The following is a 25604-nucleotide window of genomic DNA, read 5'->3' on the forward strand; positions in this document are numbered from 1 at the left end:
GCCGTTTCATATATTAGTATTCCCTTTAATCCACTTATCAATCTCATGTTCATACTTCTTTGGATGCTTCTTCCAGTCCTGATGCCATCTGAGGTTAGCTAAGATATCTGAATAATTTTGTCCCACACTTTGTTTCCATTCGATAAACTGCTGCTTGTTGTATTGTTCAACAAGGGCAGAGACTTTTGGATAGTCGATAATGGAATGAAGCTTTCTGTTTAAAGATTGGGTCATTTCTGGAAACTTTGTTGCTACATTTGTCAGTTCATCTGGATCAACAGAGAGGTCTGTAACAAAGGAAGAAAAGAAATGAATAGATAAGAAGCACATCCTATAGTCTAATACTATGGTCCAGATAACCTACTTAGTCTGGCACAATATCCTTTTCTCAGTCTGCAGTATTGCATTTAAAGGCACAGAAGTACACCATTACAGAGTGTGTGGCAACTTAGCAGTTCTTCCACCAAAAGACCTCAACACACTGGGATAACCGCCCAGCCACTGTGCAGAAAAAATAACAATGAAGATGTGTTGACATCATGTCTGTGTTGCTGGCGACTTTTATCCCTCTACCTTCAGTCTGACCCTGACCAGTGAGGTTTGCAGAGGTGACTAATAGCAGCCTTCATCACTGTGGCTCCTCCACTCTTGCCATTGTAGGTCAGTGTTTTAAATTGCTGCGGTATAATAGGGAAAATCAGATACAGCTCCTAGAAGATGCTGTTTCTAACACTTGCCCACAGTAAAATCTTTTCAGTATACTTCAAAACAGATGTGTGTGGTCATCTGCATTTTTTACAACAACTGATTTTTAATGGAAATGTGAGTATAAAAAGGAGGAAGCAGAATCATTAAAGAAAGACTAAAAAAGCAAGTTTGAAGCAGACAAATCAGGTTGGTGGTCAAGAGTACTTCATTAGGAACCTGATAGCTAGTATTATCTCCCTTTTCCAGCTCCATACCCATCGCAGTTGATGTGTTCCATACGGGTAGGGTTGCCAACCTCCAGGTACTAGCTGGAGATCTACTGCTATTACAATTGATCTCCAGCCGATAGAGATCAGTTCACCTGGAGAAAATGGCCACTTTGGCAATTGGACTCTATGGTATTGAATTCCCTCACCAAACCCCACCCTCCTCAGGCTCCAGGTATTTCCCAACCCAGAACTGGCAACTTACGTACGGGTCAAAATGTATCTAGTTCTGTATTGACATTTAATATATTACAATTATAATGCTAATGTACACATTTAAACAAATATTTTAAGTGTTCAATAGGCAACGGGAGAAAGAGATCAACTCAATAGCCAAACAAGTCAGAACCCAAGTCTCCCACACATCATTCAAAACCATGACATACACCTTTCCTCCCATTTGGAATACAGGTTTCTTGGGACACCTGACAACATTGCACTGAAGGTCCTACCTGCTTAGTGCCACTTCCTATGAAATGCCTTGTATCTACATCTGACCAGTATTGGCTTTTCTAATGCAGTAGAAAGGGGTGCAGCTGCACAGCCAGCCGTAAAGGTCTTTAAGGTAGCACCCAAACTTTGCGGGTAAAACCTTTCCCACCAATTCAGTGTATTCTTGCCTTAGCTCTGGTGATCTGGCTGGTCCGCTCCCCTGCTGTTTCAGCAACACCAATACGGATTCTGTTCCTCACTTGGTTGGGCAGCTCACCTGCGTCACCAATAGGTAGATGGAAACCTAAGCCATGCATCACCAGTATTGGAGAGAACAGGGCACTCTATAAACGTCTGCTGCCCTCTCCTATCTTTCCCTTTGACTGCTATTCTCTTTGTCATATCCCAACCTTTCTTAGCAGGACAGAGGATTGTCTACTCACATTTCTTGTATTCTGCTTGAACATGTGAACACATGAAGCTGCCTTATACTGAATCAGATCCTCAGTCTATCAAAGTCAGTATTGTCTACTCAGACCGGCAGCGGCTCTCCAGGGTCTCAGGAAGAGGTCTTTCACATCACCTACTTGCCTATTGCCCTGACCTGGATGGCCCAGGCTAGCCTGATCTAGTCAGATCTCAGAAGCTAAGCAGGGTCAGTCCTGGTTAGTATTTGGATGGGAGACCACCAAGGAAGTCCAGGGTTGCTGTGCAGAGGAAGGCACTGGCAAACCACCTCCATTAGTCTCTTGCCATGAAAACCCCAAAAAGGGGTCGCCATAAGTCGGCTATGACTTGAAGGCACTTTACACACACACACACACACAACTTGCCTATTGCCTTTAATTGGAGATGCCGGGGATTGAACCTGTGTCCTTATGCATGCCAAGCAGATGCTCTACCGCTGAGCCACAGCCCCTCCCTCAGATCTGCATAGTTACACCTCTGTGTACAGGATTCTGTGTACGGTAGACAGGCAGCTAATTGCAAGCTCCGCTCCACCATCTTGCCTCTACCCCATTTTTTCTCTGCCCTCTAGTGAGTCCCACAAAACTTTGCATGGCAAAGCTGCAGTGCTGCAGCATCATAATTCATGTGTCTCATACTATGGAAAAGTTAGAGCTGTGTAGGTACTTTAGTGCAACAATGAAATGTAGTGCCTATCCTGCTGATGAGGACCAGGCCTGAGGATCAAATTGAACTTTTAATCAAGTGAAAAATGTACCAAACAACTGAGGAGATACAGAATGATCATCTGAATAAGCGATGTATTTCCATTTGCCAGTTCGCAGCATGTAGGTTGAAGAATTCACATTGCAGCCATGAAATTCACTCAGGATCCAACCAGGATGTTGTTTTCTGGGCGGAATTTTATTTTCTGTCTTTTCTAATATCAAAGGCAACAGTGAATAGCCACTGAGGTTTTTAGGTATTGGAATTCTAGCGACATCTGGGGAGAAAAAAGACCTATTAAATGCAAGTAATAGAAAACACTTAAAATGGTATGAAACCAATGAAGAAGAAACTATACCATGATGACTTTTGGAAATTAAATACTTGTACTTCTCTAATAGTATTCCTGGAACTTTTTACTCTCTGCAACTATGATAAACCCCCAAAGAGCTACTAAATTCATTAGAATGCCTGCACAGGTAATTCTTTCAGTGCAAGTTTCAATTCTACTAAAACAAAAACTTACCTTTCTAAATAGAAACAGTTCATTTGCTACCCTAATTCTAAACAAACTGGGTACAATAACATTTTTGGACATGGTGAAATTCCACTGCAATTAAGTAGATAAGCGTTCAGAATTGGCGTATACCCGAAGTTGTATTTTGCATAACCTCACAACATTTAGTGGTGGTTTTTTTTGTTAGCAGTAGGTGATGTAAAGGACCTCTACTTAAGGCCCTGGACAGCTGTTACCAATATGAGTAGACAGTACTGATTTTGATAGACCAATGGTATGATTCTGTGAATGGCAGCTTCACATATTCATGTTTGCATTGCAGCACTGTTTACAGCATGTGACATGTCAGTATAAATGTTTAATATCAGAAAGCCACTTGGAAATAGACCACTGAACTCCATGGGATTTATTTTCAAGGAAAAGTACAGAACACTGGGGGTGTAAGTGAGAAGAATGGGCGACTGAGATCTATAGAACTACTCCTCAGTAAGATAATGGAATAAAAGAAGATTTCACAACACTAGTTTCTGTTTAGCTAATTGTGCATTGCCATTACATACAGGCTGTTTGCTGACAGTTTGTAAATGGACAAAATAGGATTTTCCTTTTACAGCTCAAAGCAGGCGACATAGCAAAAAAAAACCCCACAACACAGTAAAACAAAACACAACAAATCTATCAACCTACATAATTAAAACCAACAGAATTTAAAATTAACCATCAAGACCAATGTTATTAAAACCAAACAGCATAGCCAGGAAAGGCCTTTGTTAAAAGGGCCATTTTTGACATTTGATGGAACACCAACAAGAAGTGGCGGAGGCAGATATTCCTCAAGAGGGGAATTCCAAAGCTGTGGCACCATGATTGCTCAGGGAAGGCTCGCTTTCTTCTTGCCATCCACCATACCTTAGATGGTTGGAATACACGGAGAAAGACCAAACAACTCTCTACAGGAGGAGGCAATCCTCGAGATACAGTGGCCTAAGACGGCCAAAGGTTAACAACCATCACTTTGAAACGGGCACTGGACTAACTGGCAACCAATACAGAAAAAAATAAAAATGGGAATGCTTCTGGCTGCACACACTACCAGCCAGTTAGTGGCTGCACTTTCCAAATGCCATTCAAAGGCACTAGGAAACAAGTAACTCTAGCCAGAGCTCTCCTGTGAGGAAGGGGTACAGCTAGCAAACCAACCGAAGCTGGTTAAAGGTAGTGCAAGACACATCCACCATCTGTTCATCCAGGAATACCAATGGATTCAGCCAACACCCCTCTCCTGGCGCCATTCAGCTTGCCAGTGGGGGACTTACTAGAGCCCAAAGGGAGGTCGGCATCGACGCAAAGCTGCCACTTTCTCTAGAAGTGACGTCATCACATCGCCGACTATCACGAGATCACTCTGGTATTTGGGCAAATTCTATGGTAAAAATATGGCTTCTACCGTAGAGTTTTTGCCCAAATACCAGAGCGTCTTCACAATTGGCAGCAGCATGATAATGTCATGTCCGGAAGTGACATCATTGCGGCAATGTCAGCCTCCCTCTGGCCTCTGTTTGCTGCTCATAAGTCCCCAACTCACCCCCTCATTCCCCACCAATGGCCAGGGAGGACCTGGAAACCCTAGATGGAAGTAAGTGACGTCATGTACTTTCCAACAACCCTCTAACCCTTTCTCTGCAGCTTCTGTGCTCACATCCCAGCACTGGGGCAACTGCCAGGAGGAGAACAAGATGACTGCAGAGAAGGGAGAGAAAAGTCACCACAGCAGCCATCCAAGAAAAGAGGAAGCTGGCCATAATGGGGTGGCAGTTTTGTTTCCCTTTCTACACAGCCAGCGGGTCATCCTCTGGGCACCTTGGCAGTCTCACTCTCTTGCCCGATCTGCTGTGCTTCATGCTGAGGAAGGAGGAGGAAGGCAGAGAGGGAAGCCTGTCACTTAAAGATCAACAGTGTTAGGGAGAGACAACCATACATGCAGAGGTACTCCAGAAATTTTAACAAGTATATCGTTTCATATTTAATATTAATAGTTATGTCTTAAATTGCTGTATGTGTGTGTCTGGTGGGGTGGCGCACCGGACAGATAGTAGTCACATGGTTCTTTTGGTTGCTCGTAATTGCGAATGTTGCTGACTATGAGCCACAGAGTGAGTACCACTGCACTAGGCAGTTTTTGGCTCCTTGAAAGCCACTGGTCTGCCCTGAGTCTAGTGCCAGATATGGTTGCCAACCTCTAGGTAGTAGCAGGAGATCTCCTGCTATTGCAACTGATCTCCAGCCGATAGAGATCAGTTCACCTGTAGAAAATTGCCACTTTCGCAATTGGACTCTACGGCATTGAAGTCCCTCCCCAAACCCCACCCTCCTCAGGCTCCACCCCAAAAACCTCCCGCTGGTGGCAAAGAGGGATCTAGCAACCCTACTGCCAGAAGAATGTGCACTCTGCTGCAAAGTACTGACTCTGTTATGAATGAAGAAAAGCGCAAGTGGAAACATTGCATAGAATCCAAGCACATGTAACTGTTTGCTCCCATCCAGTCTATCATTGGTTCAACATTTTTCTACTACTACCCCAAGATTAGATGGAAAAGTGAGAAAGGGCTGGCTTTCTTAACCATATGGATGGCAAAGAAGCCCAAGTCTCTGGATAGGGTTGCCAACTCCAGGATGGGAAATTCTTTGAGATTTGGGGGCGGAGTCGGGGAGGAGAAGGCGCTCAACAGGAATCTGATGACGTAGAGTCTAACCTCCAAAGCTGCCATTTTCTCCAGGGGAACTGACCAACTCTGGAGATCAGTTGTAATTCTGGGAGAACTGCGGGCCCCACCTAGAGGTTGGAAACTCTACTGGACAACCTCCCCCAACAGTCTCCTATAAACAGCAAAGGGGGTCAAAACTTAGCAAATCTAATCTATGCTATACCTCTAAGAGGTTCACTAATAGCATGTTCTATAACACATTCAATGTCTAACATACTTAATGCTCCCTCCCTCATTAATCTGCATACATCTCTATAAATTAGGTAGTCACTACAATTTTCATTTTCCAGAAAATCAAGATAAGAACAGATGATTCATTATTATCCTGTCTGTGACTGAGGAGGTACTTGAAATGAAGCCTTTCTGGTCAAACAGGATGGCCAGTAGAAGAACTAAGAATACATGTTCCATGGGCTGAAGTGATTTTTCTTTTTTAACTAAGGGCCGAAGTGCTTCTTTTATGTTTATATACATGTTAGCCTGCATTGTACTTCCTATGAAAAAACTGGTAACAACTCAACAGTTATTCTACACTGAAAGAAGAATGTAGCAACCAATACTAAGCAATGTGTGCCTCTCTGAACTAAAAGAAGCTCCTGTAGGGAGTTAACATTCATTGCATAAATACTATGCCATATTATCAAGATACAAGTTGTTAAACACAGAGCACGTGTGCATGTTTAATAAAGCAACACATAGTAAAATAAAATGCCAAAGTAGAGGAGCAGAGAAGAAACTAAGAAGCTAAGAAAATAACATGAGTTGCTTTGTTACTCACCTAAATACATTAATTCTTCTTGATTAATGTTTTTATTTTTTAACATTCTGATTACAGGAAGGAAGAACCAGCAGAACATATGGAGAATGAGAGAACAGGAAGGACAGTAATTTAAAAATACAAACTTCAGGAAGGGAGAAAAAAAAATTAACACAGTTGGAACAAAAAAGGCACCCAACAAGAAGGAATAAATGGAGATGGATTAAACTATGTACTGTGTGACTCAACCGATTAGTAATGTTAAATCAAGGCCTCTGGTTAGAACGCAGGCTTAGGCAGAAAGTACTTGGCATTTCTGTGAATATTTTCAGCAGTGCTGAAAAACTCCCCCTTCACTGATTTGCTTTGTTCACCTTCTCGGAAAACCGTGGCCTCGCTCTGACTTTCTTTGTCCTCAGTTACATAGCCATGTATCCTGTGGTACTCCACAGCTCACAGAGAGGCATGTTCACAATTGCCATCAACCAAAAGAGCCACATTTACTTCCGCGAAACCTGGTCTTCACGGAGGGTTGCAGCTTACCTGTTCCTCCTGCAGCTGCTGTTTCAAGGCAGGAACCAACTGCCAACCACAAGCCCCATCAGGCAAGGGCCTTGCCCATATTCCTGAAATACATGACAAGTGCCATATCGGGGAATGGGGCTCAGAAGAGACACCGGTGTCATGTCAAAGAGCCAGATGTTGCTCCCCAGCCCCGGAGTTATCACTGATGCAAAGAGATCTGAATGCCTATGGCATCATTTCCATTTTGCGACTGCTGACTGGCATTGGCATTCCTCTCAGTTAACTTCATCTGCCTGTAGTTGCACTGTCATGCAACCAAATCGGATTGGCTATGTGGCATCATTATGTCATCCTGGTTAATATGCGATTCTCAATGGGCCAGAATAGCATGCACAATTGATCCAGGGTTGAGGGGGGGGGGAAACTTCAGTAATTAGAAGGGAGGAAAATTTGCCCATTATTCTGCTGCTTCTTCAGCATGAATAATGGCAACAAACAACTGGAAAAAAGTGAATAGTCTCACATTTGAGGTTTGGGGAGGAAATATCCCAATCCCCCAGGCACTGACTTTTACTCCAAAATGGCACAAGAACATTCAGTGCAGTCTTATTAGAACGCTATATATTTCACATTCAAAGAGGTTGAAAAATTATTTCAAAGCCTATTTACTTTATTCAAATCATAAAACAGCCACTGTCTCTATTATTAGGACTACAAAGATATATTTATTAAATGTCAGTACACACACAGCCAAAAAATCTCTTTTTGTTCCTTGGACTACTTCACATGCCATTTTTTTCAACTGTGTGATCAAGTGCCTTAGCAGAAAAGCATGTGTTTTGTAATCTGCGCACAGTAGTACAGTTCTCTCCTTGCCCTCTTTGTCAAATGCACTGTGTGCGAGGGCCAATTCACAAATTACAAATTCCACATCCCTCTGTTAATCCGACTCTTCCCATTTCCCTGAGCTCAGGCTGGCTGAAATCTCCATGCAGAAGGCAAAGCACAGGCCACAGACACTTGGCATCTTTCACAGCCAATCACAAAGCAGCATGTAAAGAGGTGGGGATTCAAATGTTTCCTGCTTCCTGCTTCTTTGGAACTCTTTCTAAGCAGAAGAAAGGCTTTTTAAAACCGAGGCTTGGATTTCTCCCCCACCCCTTTCTTTCAGATTGCTCTTTTTTTTGTTCTTAAAATGCTTTTTTATGCAACAATTGGATTTGGCGGAGGGGGGGACTTCTCTCAGTGAGCACTGCAAAGTAAGCTAATTAAAGCAGCATTTAAAGGGGTGGGACTTGATTTGAGTTTGGAGACTGCTGGCGCAGAGATTCCCAAGTGGAAAGTGTGGGTCCAGCCAGCAACTAACCTCAGGTAAAACTCCCATGCATAAATGACCAGTGGCTTCCCAAGGCCATTTCAGGTTGGGATAAACAGCATATGAGGGGGAGAAATAGAAGCCCCTTCTTCCTGTGGTCCTGGTCTAGACTGAGTTCCCATATGCCTAGGAACTGAATTCTCTGCGAAGCACTCCAGGCACATGTTTATCTGAAGTCTTCAGGGATGCCACATATCCACCATGTCAATTTTGTAACGTGAATCAGCCTACAAACTGACCAGGTGTTTTTCCAAACTTTGGCTTGACTGATCAGTTTCAGCTCCCTCTAAGTCCCTCTTTGCAGACTGAAACAGTGAACGATGCAAGCATGGGGATTGGTTTGTCATCAGCAATACTGCAAGAGCTATTTTAACAGATACCCATCAACGATCTACCAGCATACTCTCTTGATAGTTTTGTAAAATTTATGTTATTTATAGTCCTCCTTCCTCACTGAGACCTTTTCCGCACACTTGAGTTACTCCTGATTTCTTGGGATTTTCACAAGCATTGGTATCAGTTTGGGCAGGGTTCTTCTCCACGTCTGCTCCCCTGCGCATTTTTACAGTTGTGGAGTCAAGCTTATTTTCTTCTGCACATGCCTTAAATAATGAGGATTTTCAAGGGAGGGTGCTGTCATCATCGGTGACATTATCAATAGAGCACACCGCTTATTTTTTTTAAAAGCCCTAAAATATCAATATAATGCAGTTGTGTTGTAATGATAGTTTAAGCAGGTTCTCTGAATTCCCAGCTTTCATTTTCTTTTAAAGTAAGTCTCTAGCTCCTTCCCTCGTGGAAATAGATGGGAAAATGCATATCTCTGCAAGGGAAAGTGCTAGAGACTTACTTAAAAAAAAGCTGGGGATCCAAATTATCATTACAACACTGCCATATTATATCAATATTTTAGGGCTTTAAAAAAATGAAATCACTGTCTGGAGTGGGGAGGGAGTGGTTTAATGATAAATGTGCTGAAGGTGGAGGGAAATGGGCAAGACAAAGAAAACCAATAGAAACATCACGTGCTAGGAAAAAGCTGACTCAAAATAATATTCTAGAAAACCATCAGGGTAAAAGTGGTCTCAAAAGAGTCGAGGGCGGGGGAAAGAAAATTAAAGACACAAAAATACGTAGGGAAATCGGGGTAAACTGAAGCAGTATGGGGAAAAAACCATGCAGAGGATCCCTGAGACTCAAGGCACATAGTGCTGCAAGGGAGGAATGGGGCCCATTGTATGAAAGACTCAAAACAGGTCTATTGAGCAGAAACAGTGTTGCTCTTAAGCTACAACATTAAATGCATTACCATACAAATTGCTCACTTTGCTCTTCCTGCAGGGCAAAGTCCTATGTAATATTTAAGACTGTAAGTTGGAAAGACAACTTTGGATTTTTAAAAATTTGACACTGAATGTAATTAGTATTAAGTGATTCTTTCATTTTAGTATGAATGTATGCTTACCAAGCATGGTAGGATAGATATCCACAAGTGACACCACACTAGATATGAGTTGAGACTTAATGTTTGGTCCCATTATTAGGAGAGGAATATGAGAACTTGCTTCATACATGCTCATTTTATAAAACTGTCTATGTTCCATAGCAAGTTCTCCATGATCTGCAGTAAATATGATAAGAGTTCTTTTGAGTAGTCCCATTTCACTCAGAGCAGAAATTATCTCACCTGCAATAAAAGGCAAAGAAATGTTAATAAACTACTGTCAGGAGATTCATTAAACATCTTTATGAATAAAAGCAAGTCATGAGGATGTAGCTCTGAATAATTACACAGACAGCATTTAGCAGAAGTCAGCTATGCTCTCCTTTATGCAGGGGTTGTTGCTATTTTCAGGGGTTCCAAAACCCTCTCCCTAGGAGGATGAAGGGAATTTGGTGAGTGGAAGCCATGAAGGGCAAATTACTTTCTACCCAAGAGCTTGGAGTGAATTCTTCCCATAGCCAAACATCAAATAGGTTTCCATATCTCCAGAAAACTCTACTGCAAAGACTGGATTTTGAGGAGGTGTGACTGAAAGCTCATAGCAATCCATTTTTAAAAGCTCAATTTTATATCATCCATTGGTATGCTAAAATAGTCTGGAATTGGCAGAAGAACCAAAAATCACTGACTGCTTAGTGATGGGGCTGAATGATTCAACAAGCTCAGATTGGTTTTAATCATACTACGACAGTATACCTCAAATGGCTATTTTGCTGATTCCACTGACACTAGCAATCTTTAGATGGTGCCTATTCACTTAAGTTCTTGGAGCATTCAAACACTCAATCTCCTCAGAAGTTATACATAATCTCAGGTTTTCAAACAAGTTAGAATTGTTAGCAAGGATTAGGATGAAGTAGTATAAGTAGGAGGATAAGGATAAACTAACCGAGTTTTCAGATATACTAAACACATTTCTATCTCTCTCTCTCTGTGTAATCACTGGGCTTACGTTTTAAAAAGATAAAGCTGAAAGTCTCAAAATGCCAAATAATGCAGCAACTAGAAACAGAAGAATTTAACATACATACAGAAGACTCCCAACACAGGTCATAATTTAACTTCAAAGGCTTTGAGTGAGAATTTATTCCTTTCCTTCACTTTCTTCGTTTTGATAACACTCTTCTTCAGGCAAGAAAACACCTTTCCAAAATGAATTGTATCATGAAACTGCTCCATCATGCACAAGCTCTTATATTAGTACATCTAAATACCAGTTGCTGGGGAGCAAGAACTGAGGGGGGCTTTGACCTCCATGCCCCTCCTTGTATGTTTTTCAAGGATATCTGGTTGGCCATTATGGGAAACAAAATGCTGAAAAAGATGGACCTTGACCAAATCCAGCAGCCCTCTCTTATGTGTCAGGTACAGGCAACTGAATGGTTAGGATAGACCAACTGAAATGACATTTCCTCACCAACACCATCCCATCAGAATTGTAATCCACAGGTGAAAATGCTTATTACTCCTTTTGTAATACTCTAAGCCACATAGACCCAAGTTCAGCCATTTAGGGTTACAGTAACATCCTTAGCATGGTGCAGACCAGAACCTCCACTCTGTAAGTGGCAGCCCACAAATAATGTCTCATGTAGCTGGGAACATTGCATGTACATTGTATATGTGATACATCTTATTTAGATGACCCTTTCCTCTTCCCAAAAGGTTTGGAACATCAAACTGCTCAGCTGAATCACACACATTTATAACCTGGCTCACCAAAAATATCCTTTTCAAGATGGCAGACAAGCTCCCAAGAAACATGGTCTTGGCCCTTAACTATGCATAGGACATTGCCGTAGGCCTGAATCACTCAACCATCCTTTGTTCATACATTACTTATGAACTTTGTGGACTGAACAGCACAGAAGTCTAAATAAATAAAATATCAAAGAAATTCTTATATTAAACACCTTGAGCTACTTTTCTACAAGAAGCCAACACCATCTATGTGCTTCAAAAAACAAAACAGACAATTGTAAGACTGTCAAGTATGTATCATCAGGATTGTGCCAATAAACTTCTTCATGGTAATATGATTAAGAAATACATTAAAATATTGCATAAGTTAATTATGCTCTAGGATCTCTCTTACCAAGCATGGCATCAGTCTCTGCACACATGGCATAATAATGTGCTCGGATAGCTCTGATTTCTTTCTGTGTAAATTTCCCAGTGCAGTTTTTGGTGTAAGAAGCATAATAATCTACAGGGTGCATTGCTGAAAACGGAGACCATTTTGGAATCCTGATGGCTTTATACATTACCTAGCAAAAGCAGAAATACGTTAGGCAAACATTAGGAATCTACAGTCTGTTAACATCTCTCCAGCAGGTGCCTAAAGGTAAACATGCTGACTGGATGTGGGAGTTACAAATGGTAGCTCCATTTCCTTAGACTGTTTGTTCCGTTGCGCAGGGGAGCTTCAAGATTTGGTTCTAGCCAAGGCTGTTATGAGGATCATGGTGACCCATGTAGAATGGGGGATGTATTGTGGAGGGAAATTGGGTATGACTGAGTGAAAATGCTGGCTGGATCTAACCCACACTGATTTACATTAATAGTCTACAAGGGAGCAAAAATGTATTTAAAAAAAAAACTCCAAATGTGGCATCATGTTTGTTTTTTAAAAATGACTACAAAATTAGAATGTGCGTGTGTTAAGTGCTGCCAATCGCTTCCGACTCATGGCGACCCTATAAATCAATGTCCTAATAGAAAAGCGATTCCACCTAAACGTTAGAAAGAACTTTCTGACGGTGAGGGCTGTTTGACGGTGGAATGTGCTGCCTCGGAGGGGGTGGTGGAGTCCCTGTCTTTGGAGGTCTTTAAGCAGAGGCTAGATGGCCATCAGTTGGTAGAGCTTTGATTGTGGGATCCTGCATGGCGGGGGGAGGGTTGGGGTCACTGGGGATGTGGGGGGAGGTAGTTGTTAATTTCCTGCCTTGTGCAGGGGATTGGACTAAATGACCCTGGTGGTCCCTTCCAACTATATGATTGTATGATTCCTCAAAAATGTCCTGTCTTTAACAGCCTTGCTCAGGTCTTGCAAATTGAGGGCTGTGGCTTTCTTTATAGTCAATCCATCTCTTGTTGGGTCTTCCTCTTTTCCTGCTTGCTTTCCTGCAAAATTAGAATTCAGGGCAGAAAAATTACAGAAACCACAATGGACTGAAACTCTAATCGTACAGATGTCTGTGCAAATTCTCTAAGATGAAACCTCTTCCTACAGAATTGAACTTCATTTTCCCTTGTTTATTATAGCTCAACGTGTCTAGGAACAAAATTGCCGGGATGACGGCTCCAGCTGATATATTGCACTCCAGACCATCTGCTTAGCAACACAGCGTACTGTGAGTGCAACATGTTGATGCACTGCTCTAAATTGATTCATCAAATGAATGAAGAGTTTGATTTAATGCTGAGCTCCATTCCAACCAATGCAGCCCACAGTCCCAAGGATATGAAACTAATTACACCTTTCCAATAGGGATTTACTTGTTTGTTTAACTTTTCACCCACAAAGCAACCTGATCACACATCGTGGAAACTGTAAGGGAGAAGAGTCAAAAGCCCTGCTTGCTGCATGGAGACCTTTGGACTCATACAAAAGAGCTCCCTTGTTTACATATCAAACGTTTTGCTTCAGGCCAGTTTGTCATTCTGATAGCAAGATCCCAAGCTTCGACTAAGCATGAGTACAAATCAGTTGTTGTCAATAGATGCAATACCGGAGGTAGATGTTCACAGCTATCCCGGGAAAGATTCAGCAGTGAACAAGTCTATCTCTAGGTCTTCTCCACAGAAAGCAAAGGAACCAAACATGTACCTGAAGAAAGGCTGTGAATTAGTGCTGCTGCCAAATTTGGGGTTGCACAAATAGGTAGTACAAGGAATCTAAAAATACAAACTGCATCCAAACTATTGATAAATATAATCACAACTTTCCCAAGGGGAGAGAGAAGATACTTAACTCCTAAGGATTGGCTAAGGAAGTATGGTTTGCTGATAGCCCATGGAGAGAAACCCCAAGCTCACAGAAGAATAAAAAATAAATAAAATACATGTGGGGTTGGAAAAATTTAATCATAGAAGTAATGTCTGCTTCTTTAACAAAAATATACCACTGAGATCTCATGAGAATACACTGTTTGATCTTGGCAGCCATTTTGGAAGTCGCTAGGCAACCTGCAACCAAAATTGCTGAGGAGTCCAAGCTGCAGTTAGTATTAGCACCGGGGAGGAGGGAGAGAGGTAGGAAAAAAATGAGGAAAAGAAGTTAAAACTGGAGAGGGAAGGAACAGAAAGGTGAAGATGAAGGAGGGGAACAGAGTCAGCTGGAAGGGAAACAAGAAGGCAGGCTGTAGAAGTGCCAGGTTTCCTGCTTTGATAGGAGACCTCCCACTCTGGACCCCCAGGCTCCTGCTTCTGCTTGGTGGAGACGTGGGAGCAAAAGTGGGGGTTGACATTGCACCAATGTAGCATTGTCACTTCTGGTACAAACCCAGAAATGTCGTTACCATGTTGGGGCAATGCTCGAGGAGTCACCCAAAATTCTGTGGGATTCCTGGGTTTCGTGTGGTGAAAGCAGTGCAGGTACAGGTAAAGTGTTTACATGGTAAAATAAAAAGGATAGGTGGGCATCCTGAGATATCCTCTGAATAATGAAGGGGAAATTCTGCAGACCAGGATCCCAAGGCTTTGGCCAACTGGGACAAGAACCCCTTGGGGGTGCTCTTATGCTTGATCCAAAGGCCTCATCACTAGAAAAAAGGGATATGTAACATTTCATGAACAGCCCAAGTGGTACACATACTGGACTGCTCCTTGCTCACAACCAGAGTGGAACCCCAACCCACCTTATTAAAAACATAATCTGTAGTTTGCCCCACGTAAAACGCATTGGTGTATATCATAAGAAAATCTGTGAGAAAAGGCTACACCAAGAAATTGTCTAAACAACTAAAATTCTCAGATATTCCAATCTTGCTTTATTCTAGTAATAGGAATTAAGCTTATGAAGAAATAGAATAAATGTTTCCTTTAAAACATTCTGCTGAATTGCTGCCATTTAGAAGTTGGAGTCATGGTAACCAGTTTTGGAGACTGTTGTGACCATAGTAAAACAGCATCTGGGAACAATACAAACATAATACAAACAGGAAAAGCTGATTCCCCATCATGGTTAAAAACAAACAAAAACAACTCTCTGGCTTCCTACAGACAAATAGCTGAATATATAATTTTTTTGCCCTAGAAAGGTAAAGGTACTCTGCCAGATTAGAAAGCCAACAAGAAGAAAACAAAATCATTACTTATGTTAAATTGCTACTAGGAAATGTCAATCTACGTGCAACATTTAGTACTTCAGTAGGAAAAAATATGCTTTACATGAAGACTGGAAATTATGATAGCATAACCTGGCACACCCAGGTCCATACCAACTCCAGCATGGTTGGATTTGACTGCCACGACTCTAAGCTTCTGACCGCAGGGGTCACCCTAATCTGAGCATGTGCCATCCTTTCTGCACCCATCACCAGAAGGAATCAGTGGTGGCTTCTTGACAGCCATGGCTACAGCCACCCTTCTTCATTTCCCAGATGTTAGATCAGGGCCATGTCCCAAAAAGGCCTGCTTTGACGACGCCTCCGACTTCTGACCTCGGTAGACAGCATAACCTTCGTCACCTGCTCCGAAAGGGGCTAGATACCTCCCCCACGTCTGAGGACTGCGGGCACCGCCCGGCCCTTGGCCTACGCCGGCACAGCTGGTGGCCTGGGGGGATCTGGCAACCCTAGACAGAACAGACCTTGTCTGCTTGCACTGCTGGAATACTGGCAGAGGGATGGAGGCAGCTAGTCATAACTTAATTTATTCTTATCGTTTTCAAAGTACTGATATTTGCACATAATATTTGGGACACTCCCATAAACAAAAAAAAATGTTTAAAAAAGAAAGGAAAGAGTGCGTAGGTCACAGTTTCAGCTTCAGCAAAGAAATGTTTTCCTTGCACCTGCTGGAAAATAGGCAACAGGTGGGGGGGAAGAGAACCAGAGAACCCTGTGTTTTGTGAGGGTACTGCAGGTAGGGTTGTGAGCTCTAGGTTGGAAAAAACCTGGAGATTTTTGGGGCGGAACCTGAGGAGGGTGGGGTTGGGGAGGGGAGGAACTTCAATGCCATAGAGTCCAATTGCCAAAGCGGCCATTTTCTCCAGGTGAACTGATCTTTATCAGCTGGAGATCAGTTGTAATAGCAGGAGATCTCCAGCTATTACCTGGAGGATAGCAACCCTATTTCCAAGGCAAATTTAGCCAACTTGGAGTCAGAACAGACAGCACACATCCATAAAGGGTGTTCTTGGTAACATTAATATAAATAACACAAAGCATGGGAAGAAGGCACCAAACCTAATAAACACAATATTTACATACCTTTTCAAGCCAATATGGAGATGTCAGAAATGTGGAGGCTCCATAATTTTCTCCAGAAGAGGGTGATGGATATGGGTGAGGCAAATTTAATCCCAAGTAAAGAACAAAAGGTTGTGTCAAATTAGTGGCCTTGCTCCTTATCCAACTTGCTGCTTTATCAGTGATCTCCCAATCTTTCTTCATGACCCTCACATATTTCTTGTCACCTACGAGTTCTGCCACAGGCCTGCCTTCTTGCTGAAGCAAAAAATCAACGTTTCGGGTCCAAGCTTCTACACGGTTACTGAAAATTAAAACAACATTCAGTCCATGCCATTCCAGCATACACGTAATCTCACAAGATGGTTAGAATTTTCAAGTTCCAGGATGTTACCCTTTTATGCACAGTGGTTTCATGTCCATCAGTACTTATCACAGGAACAAATTTAGACTTTCAGGCCACAATTGAGATCTTTTTTTCTACGAGTTTCCCTCGTAGACTGATTTTTTGGGTGTTTTTTAAGACTGTTTGAAGTGAGGGCTTCTGAATGAGAAAGGCATTTTCTGTGTGTGCTCATTTGGGGTTTTTCCAATTTCTATTCTATTCCATCCCCAAAGCACCAATATGAAACATTTTTTACAGCAAAAGACACAAAGAAAGACACAAAGAAATCTCCCCCACCAAATTGCATGAATGTGTAGACCCACAGACTCTCAGTTCCTAACCCATCATTAGCCAGTTATAAACATGAAAAAGATTAATTTTCGTTTTCCATTTAACATTTCAAAATGTTTCATTATTATTCACTTTCCCCAACTTAGTAATTAATAATGATAATTATAGTGCTACAATCATACTAAATGCAAAGTTTTAAAGACTAACACCCTATTTGACTGTATGCATAGTACAATGTAGTATTCTTCCCTACAAAAGGAGAAAAAGGTAACATTTATTACATTCAGCTTGAGTTTCACTGAAGAACTCTAGACATACTGCAGAAGAAATGACACACACATCTAGTAATTTTCTCCTTGTTCTACAGCACAAACCATGACCCTCGCAAATGCTCTGTGTAGGTGCCAACAAGTAACTGCATTGTGAAGAGAAAGGCTGTAATTTCTTTCAGTACAAATAACTATGATGAAGTGCCCCTTAACTCTTACAAAAAAAACAACCTCCAAAGAAGCTTGCTTTCTTTATAATTGATTTTACCGTTCCCAAGCACTGAAGATAGTCATAAAGATATTTCAGCTACACAGAAGTTTCTAGAAAGAATTTTTTTTGGGGGGGGGGAGAAATTGTTTATTGTTTCGTTTACTTAAATGGAACAGAATGAGTGTAATGCTAGAGTGTCGGGTGATTATCCCAGAGAGCTCATCTCTTTAAGAGCAAGATAAAAGATTATAACACAATGGAGTGCTGAGCAGCTTGTAGACTTAGACAAATATTGTGCATAAATTTTATTGGACTAGCGCCTCCACTTTGTCAGATGTGTGAATCGTTTCACCTGACAAAGTGGGCTCTAGTTCCCAAAATCTTATACCACAATATATTTGTTAGTCTATAAAATGTGATAGGACTAGTATTTTTGCTAAAACATGGCTACCCTTCTGAAATAAGGAACACACAGGCTGATGGAGGGGTACACATTTGTCAAGTTGGTTTCTAAAACATTCAACAACACACCGATTTTAAAAAATATTTTTTATATAGATTCCTTCTGCGAGACTGTTCCTTATTTTTCCCCAGAATGTGGTAATTGCTCACGAGTGGTTGATTCTTATAAGCTCAGATGCATGCCAAAAGGTGAGTTGGCAGCATTGCAGGCTAAATCTACATACATGATGCAATACAAAAACAGATTCGTATTTTTCAATGTATATTTGAGAGTACCACCATTGTCTAGCATATTGTAAGCTTTTAACAGTGCACTCCTAATGGGGGCAGCCATAGGGAGTGGACTGACCCCTACGCCGGAGTATCTGGCAGATACTCTGGAGTAAGGGCCATTGTCATGAGGCAGCCTGCTGAGGCTTCCTCAGACTAGGAGGACCTTGAAGCAGCAGGCAGTGGAAGTGAGGTACAGCAACAGGTCGAGCAGCCACAGACAGATGAGTTCCCCCCCGCATGCCTACAACTGCCCAGAGCACCTGGGCCAGCCGCATGCAGTGTCACCAGAGAGCCCCCCAAAGCCGCTGGAGCAGAGGCACCAAAGGTTCAGAGTACTCCTACACAAGCGGAGGAGGAGTGCTAGACTGCAAGCCTAGCGGAGAGCACTCCCTGCTGTCAGTGATGAGGCTAATGAGCTTCATCCAGCAAGGAATGCTGAGTCAGAAGAACAAGCAACAGTTGGTTCACCCTAGGCCTATTTAAGCAGGCACTCGCATCCAGGCTAGTGTGGGAACAATGTGTTATTATCACCCTGTGTTCTTGTTGGATTCTGATAGTGCCTGATACTCTTGTGGCCTTGACATGGACTTTGGACTTTACTTCTGACAGTAAGACTCTTGTGGCTTGGACCTTGGAATGGACTCTGACTTGGCATTTAGACTTCACTTCTGATACTGACTTTGGACCTAATTCTGGAACAACCTGGTATTGACCCTTGAATCGCCATTTGATTATGCTACCTGCCTCTGGCCCTCAGGTCTACTGGCATTCAGGACAGCCATTTATGATGGTGCAGAGCTCTAGCTCAGCTATGCCACTTATCTGCTCCAGTGTAGCTGCACCATTTTTGTAAGCCTGCATATCTGCAGCATAGCTGAGTTAGGGCTCTGTACCAGCTTAAAAGAGGGTGGTTCAGGGAGCGGAGACAAAGTTAGTCTGCTCCTTGTACCCTTTGGGCCCAGGAATGCCCTCTTTTCCAGTCTCAAAGTTATGCTATCAAAAAGGTGGTGTAGCCATAAGATTTTTTAAACTGCCCCCCCCCCATCAGAGAAGCCCTGCCCATATTGTCCAAAGCTGTTTAGGATGCTGACTAAGGGACTGACCAATGGAGAGGCTTCCCAGCTCTGGCCATGCCCCTCCCCAGGAACCAATGGCACCTCCCTGACATTAAAAACCCCAGCCAGGGCTTTCCACACCTCAGAAAGTGGGGCGCATGGGATGCTGTCTGACAAGTACCTGCTGTGCGGACTTAGAGCGAGTGGCACCTAGGTGGCGGGAAAAGCACAGAGAGAGCATTTTGCATGTCAGGTCAATGATCAGATCTTGGCTCTTTAAATTTCCATTAACAGTATCTGTGAGAGCCCACAATTTTAACAGGACTGTGATATTGAAGTGTGCCATTTTCTCTTGTGCCATTTTCCCAATGAAATAATCCATTAAGAACCACTGTTTACCTTGATACTGAACACTTACAGGTGCCTGTAAGTTTTTCCTACTATGACAGATAGCTGTCAAATCACAAGGAGATACCAACCAGGGTCACTGTGCTGATCCAAAGTACCTCGATCCCCAGTGCTATACACTGAAATGTAAGATTTTGATCTAAGGTTTTTATCATCTTGTCTAGTCAGGAACAGACTAGCCCTTTTACGTTAGCAGGAAGGTCCTCGGTGGGCTGCCCTGGCAGCAAGAAGCAAGCTGAGCCACACTACAGCGGTGCTGCCAGTACCACAGGGGCCACTTGGCTCAGACTCAGCCAGACAATGGGCATTAGCTTGCCGGTTGCCTCTTCCCACATTACCACTGGGCCTGGCCAAGCTGACAGCCCCTGCAGAGCTGCCACCACTGAAGGGGTCACTTAGCTGAGTTTTGCTTCTAGATTCCTAACATCTAAATCTGCCCCTGAATCTAACTGAGCCCTATGATGTCAATTTAGTAGTGAAAGCAGACTGGCCTAGTGACGACATCGTTAAATATTCCAACAGGGAGCACTTAGTGCTATGAATGCCTAGACCCTAGGGAATCGTTAAAATAGATAAAATGTTGTATTCCCTTAGGGAAGTCAGCATCAATCCCTGTGACATGAATAACATGACATACTAACTCTTTTTCACACTTGCCTTCATTCCAATCTCTGTCTTCAGTAGGGAAGAATGAGTGTGGGGCAGTATAAAGCCTTTGTCTGGGGGGCAGTATAAAGCCTTTGTCTGGGGCGACAAGTTGAAATCCCTGCTGTGCCATGGATCTTTTCACATGAAAACATTCCTCACAGAACTCATTTCTTGTAGGCATTTCATCATATATTAAGTAGTTTTTATTTGCGGGCTTGGGCCAAGTCACTGCCTCGCAGACCAGTTAACCTACCACAAAGGGTAGCTGTCAGAAGAAATGAGTGACGCAAAGCAAAGAAGAGCATTTTGTACATGAAAAAGAAATGATGAAATAATAGTTCACTTTAATTCAATAGGCAACAGAGAGGACTTTGCCCTTTGCTTACCTTAGAGAGTGATGACCTGAAGTATAATCTATTTTTCCATATTTCTGTGTATAGTAGCCATGCTTTCCCATGAGGTCCATCCACGTTGTGTAATTTTGATCTAAGCCCTTGAAGTTATTCCAGGACTCTGTTAAGTGATTGAAGAGACCACTCCACATAGCTGAAAAACATACCAGCATTTATTACAAACAATAAATGTATAAAGCCATATTGAAAGATTTTATTTTAACAGCTTTCCCTTTGGAAGCATACGTGACAGAAACTTACTAAGGCTCAAGAGTGCCATCTAGAGTGTCTGGAATCTTGGACCCCTGGACGTTTCATTAGAATGAGCCATTCAGGTTGTTTATGCATGGGTACTGTCACTCACGTTCACTCTGTCTCGTTGTCCTTTGGAGTTATGCATAAATTTTCCCTCGCTGCCAGCCCTCACAAATCCTGGAGTTTCCCATTCCTCTGTTAACCCGATTCTTCCCTACCCTAGTGTTAGTTCTGTGTCCATCTTCTCCCCCTGAGGTATGACATCGAACGAGATGGTGGCCACCATCATAACAGCTCTCCCTGCAGGGCATTAATATGGCACCATTGATCTAGACTCTAGAGAGAATCTTTAGAGAATCTTTATACTCAGCATCGTTGGAATGTTTTAACTAATGTATGATATATATGTATTTTAATATGTATTTATTTGTGATTTTAGCTGCCCTGAGCCCGGTTTTGTCAGGGGAGGGCGGCATATAAATAAAAGAGTTATTATTATTATTATTATTATTGATGTAGAGAAATACAACTTTGCATATCAACCAAGTGAAAAAACCTCCCACAGCCTGAATATGCTTTAGGAGGCACAGAATGTTGAGAGCAGCGGAGTACCAAGCAGCCCAGTAGATCAAGGCCCAAATGTGTAGTGCAAACCCAATTCTATAGCTGGAGTGAGGTCACGGAACAAAGTTTCATCTAGGAAAAGAAGGACAAACATTATAGTCCATTCAGTGATCTTGTGGAGACTGCTGCCATTCCTAGACTCAGTTCTCCATTTGTAAAACAGCTAAGAAAACAGGTATAGTCTAACATATTTCATCACATCTAGAAATGACTGAAGAGCTAATTCTGACATGCATTCTGTATATGGTGAGTACAGAAGCAGACAAGCCCAAAGTCCCAGCGTTTATCTAATCTGTTGACATCTGGCTATGACAAATTAGTATTTTAACACACTCTATTCAGGTATTTATTATTTGTATGCTCTTACCCGCACGAGAAGGACAACATATTGGAGAATTGGTATAGGCATTAAGAAAGAGACTGCCATCTCTCTTCATGAGATTTATGAAAGGCAAGGCTACTGTCTCATTTTCTGGGTGAAATGTCAGCCTTCCATCCTGCATGTTGAGTAGCAAATTGTAGAGAAAAGTGCCATATGAGCATGACTCATGTTTCATTTTCCAGTGGAAGAAATCTAAACAATATTACAAATCATGCTGTAATTGTCTACCATGGATATCCAAGAGATCTTGGAAACTAGCAGGGTCAACCCTGGCACGTATTTGGTTGGGAGACCTCCAAGAAATTCCTGGGTCATGATGGAGAAGCAGGCAATGGCAAACCACCTCTGAATGTCTCTTGACTTGAAAACCCCACCAGGGGTCGCCATAGGTCAGATGTGACTTGATGGCAAAATAAATACATAACCGACAAACACTAGCATAAGTTTTTAAAATGCTAAGTATTTACACAGAGTAAATACACACACAATTTTCACATTGTTCCTCTTATATAAACTTTTTTCATACTGGATCTTATGCTTACAGTCTGGATGAAATGGAATAACTTTATAGCCGTATGCTAATATTCGATAGGATTTGACTTTGAGAGGATGCACTGAATGGACCTTAACCTAACAAACATGTCAGAGAGACAGGCATTTTAGCCTAGTCTTCTCCCTGACATGCTGCTTTTCTAAGCACAGGGAGTGGTGTGTGTATTCATAATGCATTCTAATCTCTCACATCTCTGAAGTAAGTGGGTACAATCATGGGAAAGACATTATTTGTCAGAGAGGTGAAGACATTGAGCGCCAAGCAGACCTTTCCAGAGTCCCAAATTTTAAATGCCAGCCGAGCATAAAATACATGGTCGCTCTGGCAGCCTATCTAACTAAAATAGAATCTAACAACAGTAGAAGAGCATTTACTCTGGCAAGATGCAGGGCACTTCCTTCTGCTGTGTTGGTAGGGAGATTTAAAAAGATTCCATACTTAGAAAGATTATGCTCATGCTCGTTGGGGAAGGTAGAAACAACCGAGCATATGATTCTGAGAAGCCCACAACACAAGGAGGCCAGATTAAAATATCTTCAGCCTGTGCTAGATGGCTTTCTGGGTGAATCCAATGAAATTAAACTGGAAAACTTATTGTCCGATAAAAATCACCCGGTATCCAGACAAGTTGCTAAATTTTGCCTCGGGATATGTAAAGACTCGGGGAAACAATAGTAAAGCCGGTGTAAAGCTGTAGACTCTTATTCTTCTGTTGTTTTGAATAATTGTTTTAAATCGGGAACTTTTGTTATACTGGTCAAGGACTGCAATAAAATTTTATGATATGACAGCATCCCTGAAGTAGTAAAGCAAGAATTGCATTAGGGATGTACTAAAATGAATGACAAGTCAGTCCATTGGAAGCAATGGGAGAGGATGCCCAGTCCATTGAAGATAATGGGAACCAGGAATGTCGGTTGACCTGCTTTGATGGGATGTACTAAAAGGAATGACAGGATTGCCCATTGGAAATAATGGGAGAGGCTTGCAGGCCCATTGGAGATAATGGGGGGCAGGAATGCCAGTTGACTTTCATGGACTCCATTGAAATACATTACAGCACAAAAAAGTTGCAAAGAAAATGCGGAATGGCTTTCCATTAAAATTTCTGGGCCCAAAAAGACTACTCTGGGATTGGAATGACAGCCCCAGAGTGGAATGACGATCTCTAGCCACATAATCTATGCTCTGGGTCTGTGAGCCCAGGTTGCAGAGAGGAATGACAGCCCCTGGGAATAGCAGAAGTGTCCTGGGACTGGAATGAGAGGTTGCAGAGTGGAATAGCCCTTGGGAGTAGAAGTGTTCAGGAATGTAATGATAGACCCCCAAGTGGAATGACAGCCCCTAGGAATAGCAGAATGCTTCTGCTACTCCTAGGGGCTGTTATTCCACCATGCGACATGCCATTCCAGTCCCAGAGTGCAAATTTTGTTCCCTGGGGAAATTCTGTTCCCAGGCAGCCACCAGTCCAGATCTGGGATGGAGATCCTGCTGTGGGATCGCCAGCCAAGGCAGCCACCCCCACCGCAAGTCAAGATCAAATTTAATGCCAGGGATCAGAGATACAAACTGTATAGAAGACACAGGCAAAGCCAATTAATGATTTTTTTAAACTTAAAATACAAACATGATTAAAACAATAGCAAAAATAATATAATTAATTGACTTTACCTGTGTTGTCTATGAAGTTGGTATCTCCAGTACCTGGCATTACATTTTATGGTAGAATCATAGAAGCATAGAGTTGGAAGGGACCACCAGGGTCATCTAGTCCAACCCCTGCACAATGCAGGAAATTCAGAACAAACTCTTAATACATCGCTGGGAATACAAAGTGCGGTAACCCCCGTCTGGCAGGAACACCACGGTGCAGAGGTGAAGGGGTCTCTACACCACCCCATGTCAGGTTTCCTTCCCTTCGGGCAGAGGCATGAGAAAGTAAGATTCTGTAACTAATTATAAATTTCGAGTACTTACGAAGGAATCACACATCACCATCACAACGTTAAGTTTTGCACAACCTCTACAACTATTAGTGTCGAGCAGAGGTTTCGCCTCCGCACTCCCCCAGAAGGCAAAAGGTTGGAGCAGGAGGATCAAGGCAACTGAGCTCGCAGAGGAGCCTTGGGTTCTGCCCTCCCTGCCCATTTCTTCCTAAAGAGCCGATAAAGGTCTCAAGGTGCATCCGTGCAGAGCTCCTTCCCAGCACAGTCCTCCTTCCCACGCAGCTAAAGCATCGCCAGCGTCTCATGACTACACGGGCGAGGCTGGGCACGCCCTCCACGGCGCACCCGCTGAACCTTCCAAGAGAAAGACGTTAGGAAGACCAAGGGACATTTTGACTCTTGCTTGACAAACTCAGCCTCCTCAGACGAAACTACGATCCCCATGATGCGTAGCGGCAAATGATCTGAGAGGAATGCGGCAGTATTATGGAAAGGTCTGTCGCTCGCATAATACACTTGTGTCACTTAATTCACAGTGGTGGCCGTGTTAGTCTGTCCGCAGTAGTAGAAAAGGGCAAGAGTCTTTGTAAGAGTCCTCTTACAAAGGAATTTCAAAGGGAGATTGGAAAGAGAAACTGCTGAATTACAGTTGATCTTCAAACTAAAGTCAATGCATTTACCTGGGCTGAATAAAGACCTTGCATTCATGGCTCATGACCAATGCTGGTTTCTCCACACCCATCTCTCCCCTGGACATCACAGGCTCTTCTGCAGACCACACCTAATCCCATCACGCCTGCTATTCACATTTACATACTAATGCTTGTCTGAATTCACTCTCCTCTACTTCAAGACAGATGGATTCACATTCTAGCTGTATCTGAAGAAGGGAGCTGTGGCTCACGAAAGCTCATACCCTGCCAGAAAATATTTTTAGAAAAGGGCAAGGCTCCAGTAGCACCTTAAAGACTAAAAAAAATGTTTTCTGGCAGGGTATGAGCTTTCTGAAGAAGTG

At 42.6% G+C, this 25604-nt stretch overlaps 1 protein-coding gene across 1 annotated transcript; it reads right to left on the reverse strand.

Moving 5' to 3' along the window:
* On the reverse strand, positions 1–24791 carry ARSK (arylsulfatase family member K). Its single transcript, XM_056848403.1, has 8 exons — positions 24621–24791; positions 22076–22205; positions 20824–20983; positions 16457–16739; positions 12118–12289; positions 9984–10205; positions 2632–2856; positions 1–287 (listed from the first exon to the last, which is right to left on the reverse strand). The coding sequence occupies exons 1-8, from the start codon at positions 24789–24791 to the stop codon at positions 7–9; spliced, it is 1644 nt and encodes a 547-aa protein (XP_056704381.1). The 3' UTR covers positions 1–6.
* Positions 24792–25604: the final 813 nt, after the last annotated feature.

The sequence above is a fragment of the Euleptes europaea genome, chromosome 4, assembly GCF_029931775.1.
Source record: "Euleptes europaea isolate rEulEur1 chromosome 4, rEulEur1.hap1, whole genome shotgun sequence".
NCBI classification, from domain to species: Eukaryota; Metazoa; Chordata; class Lepidosauria; order Squamata; family Sphaerodactylidae; genus Euleptes; species Euleptes europaea.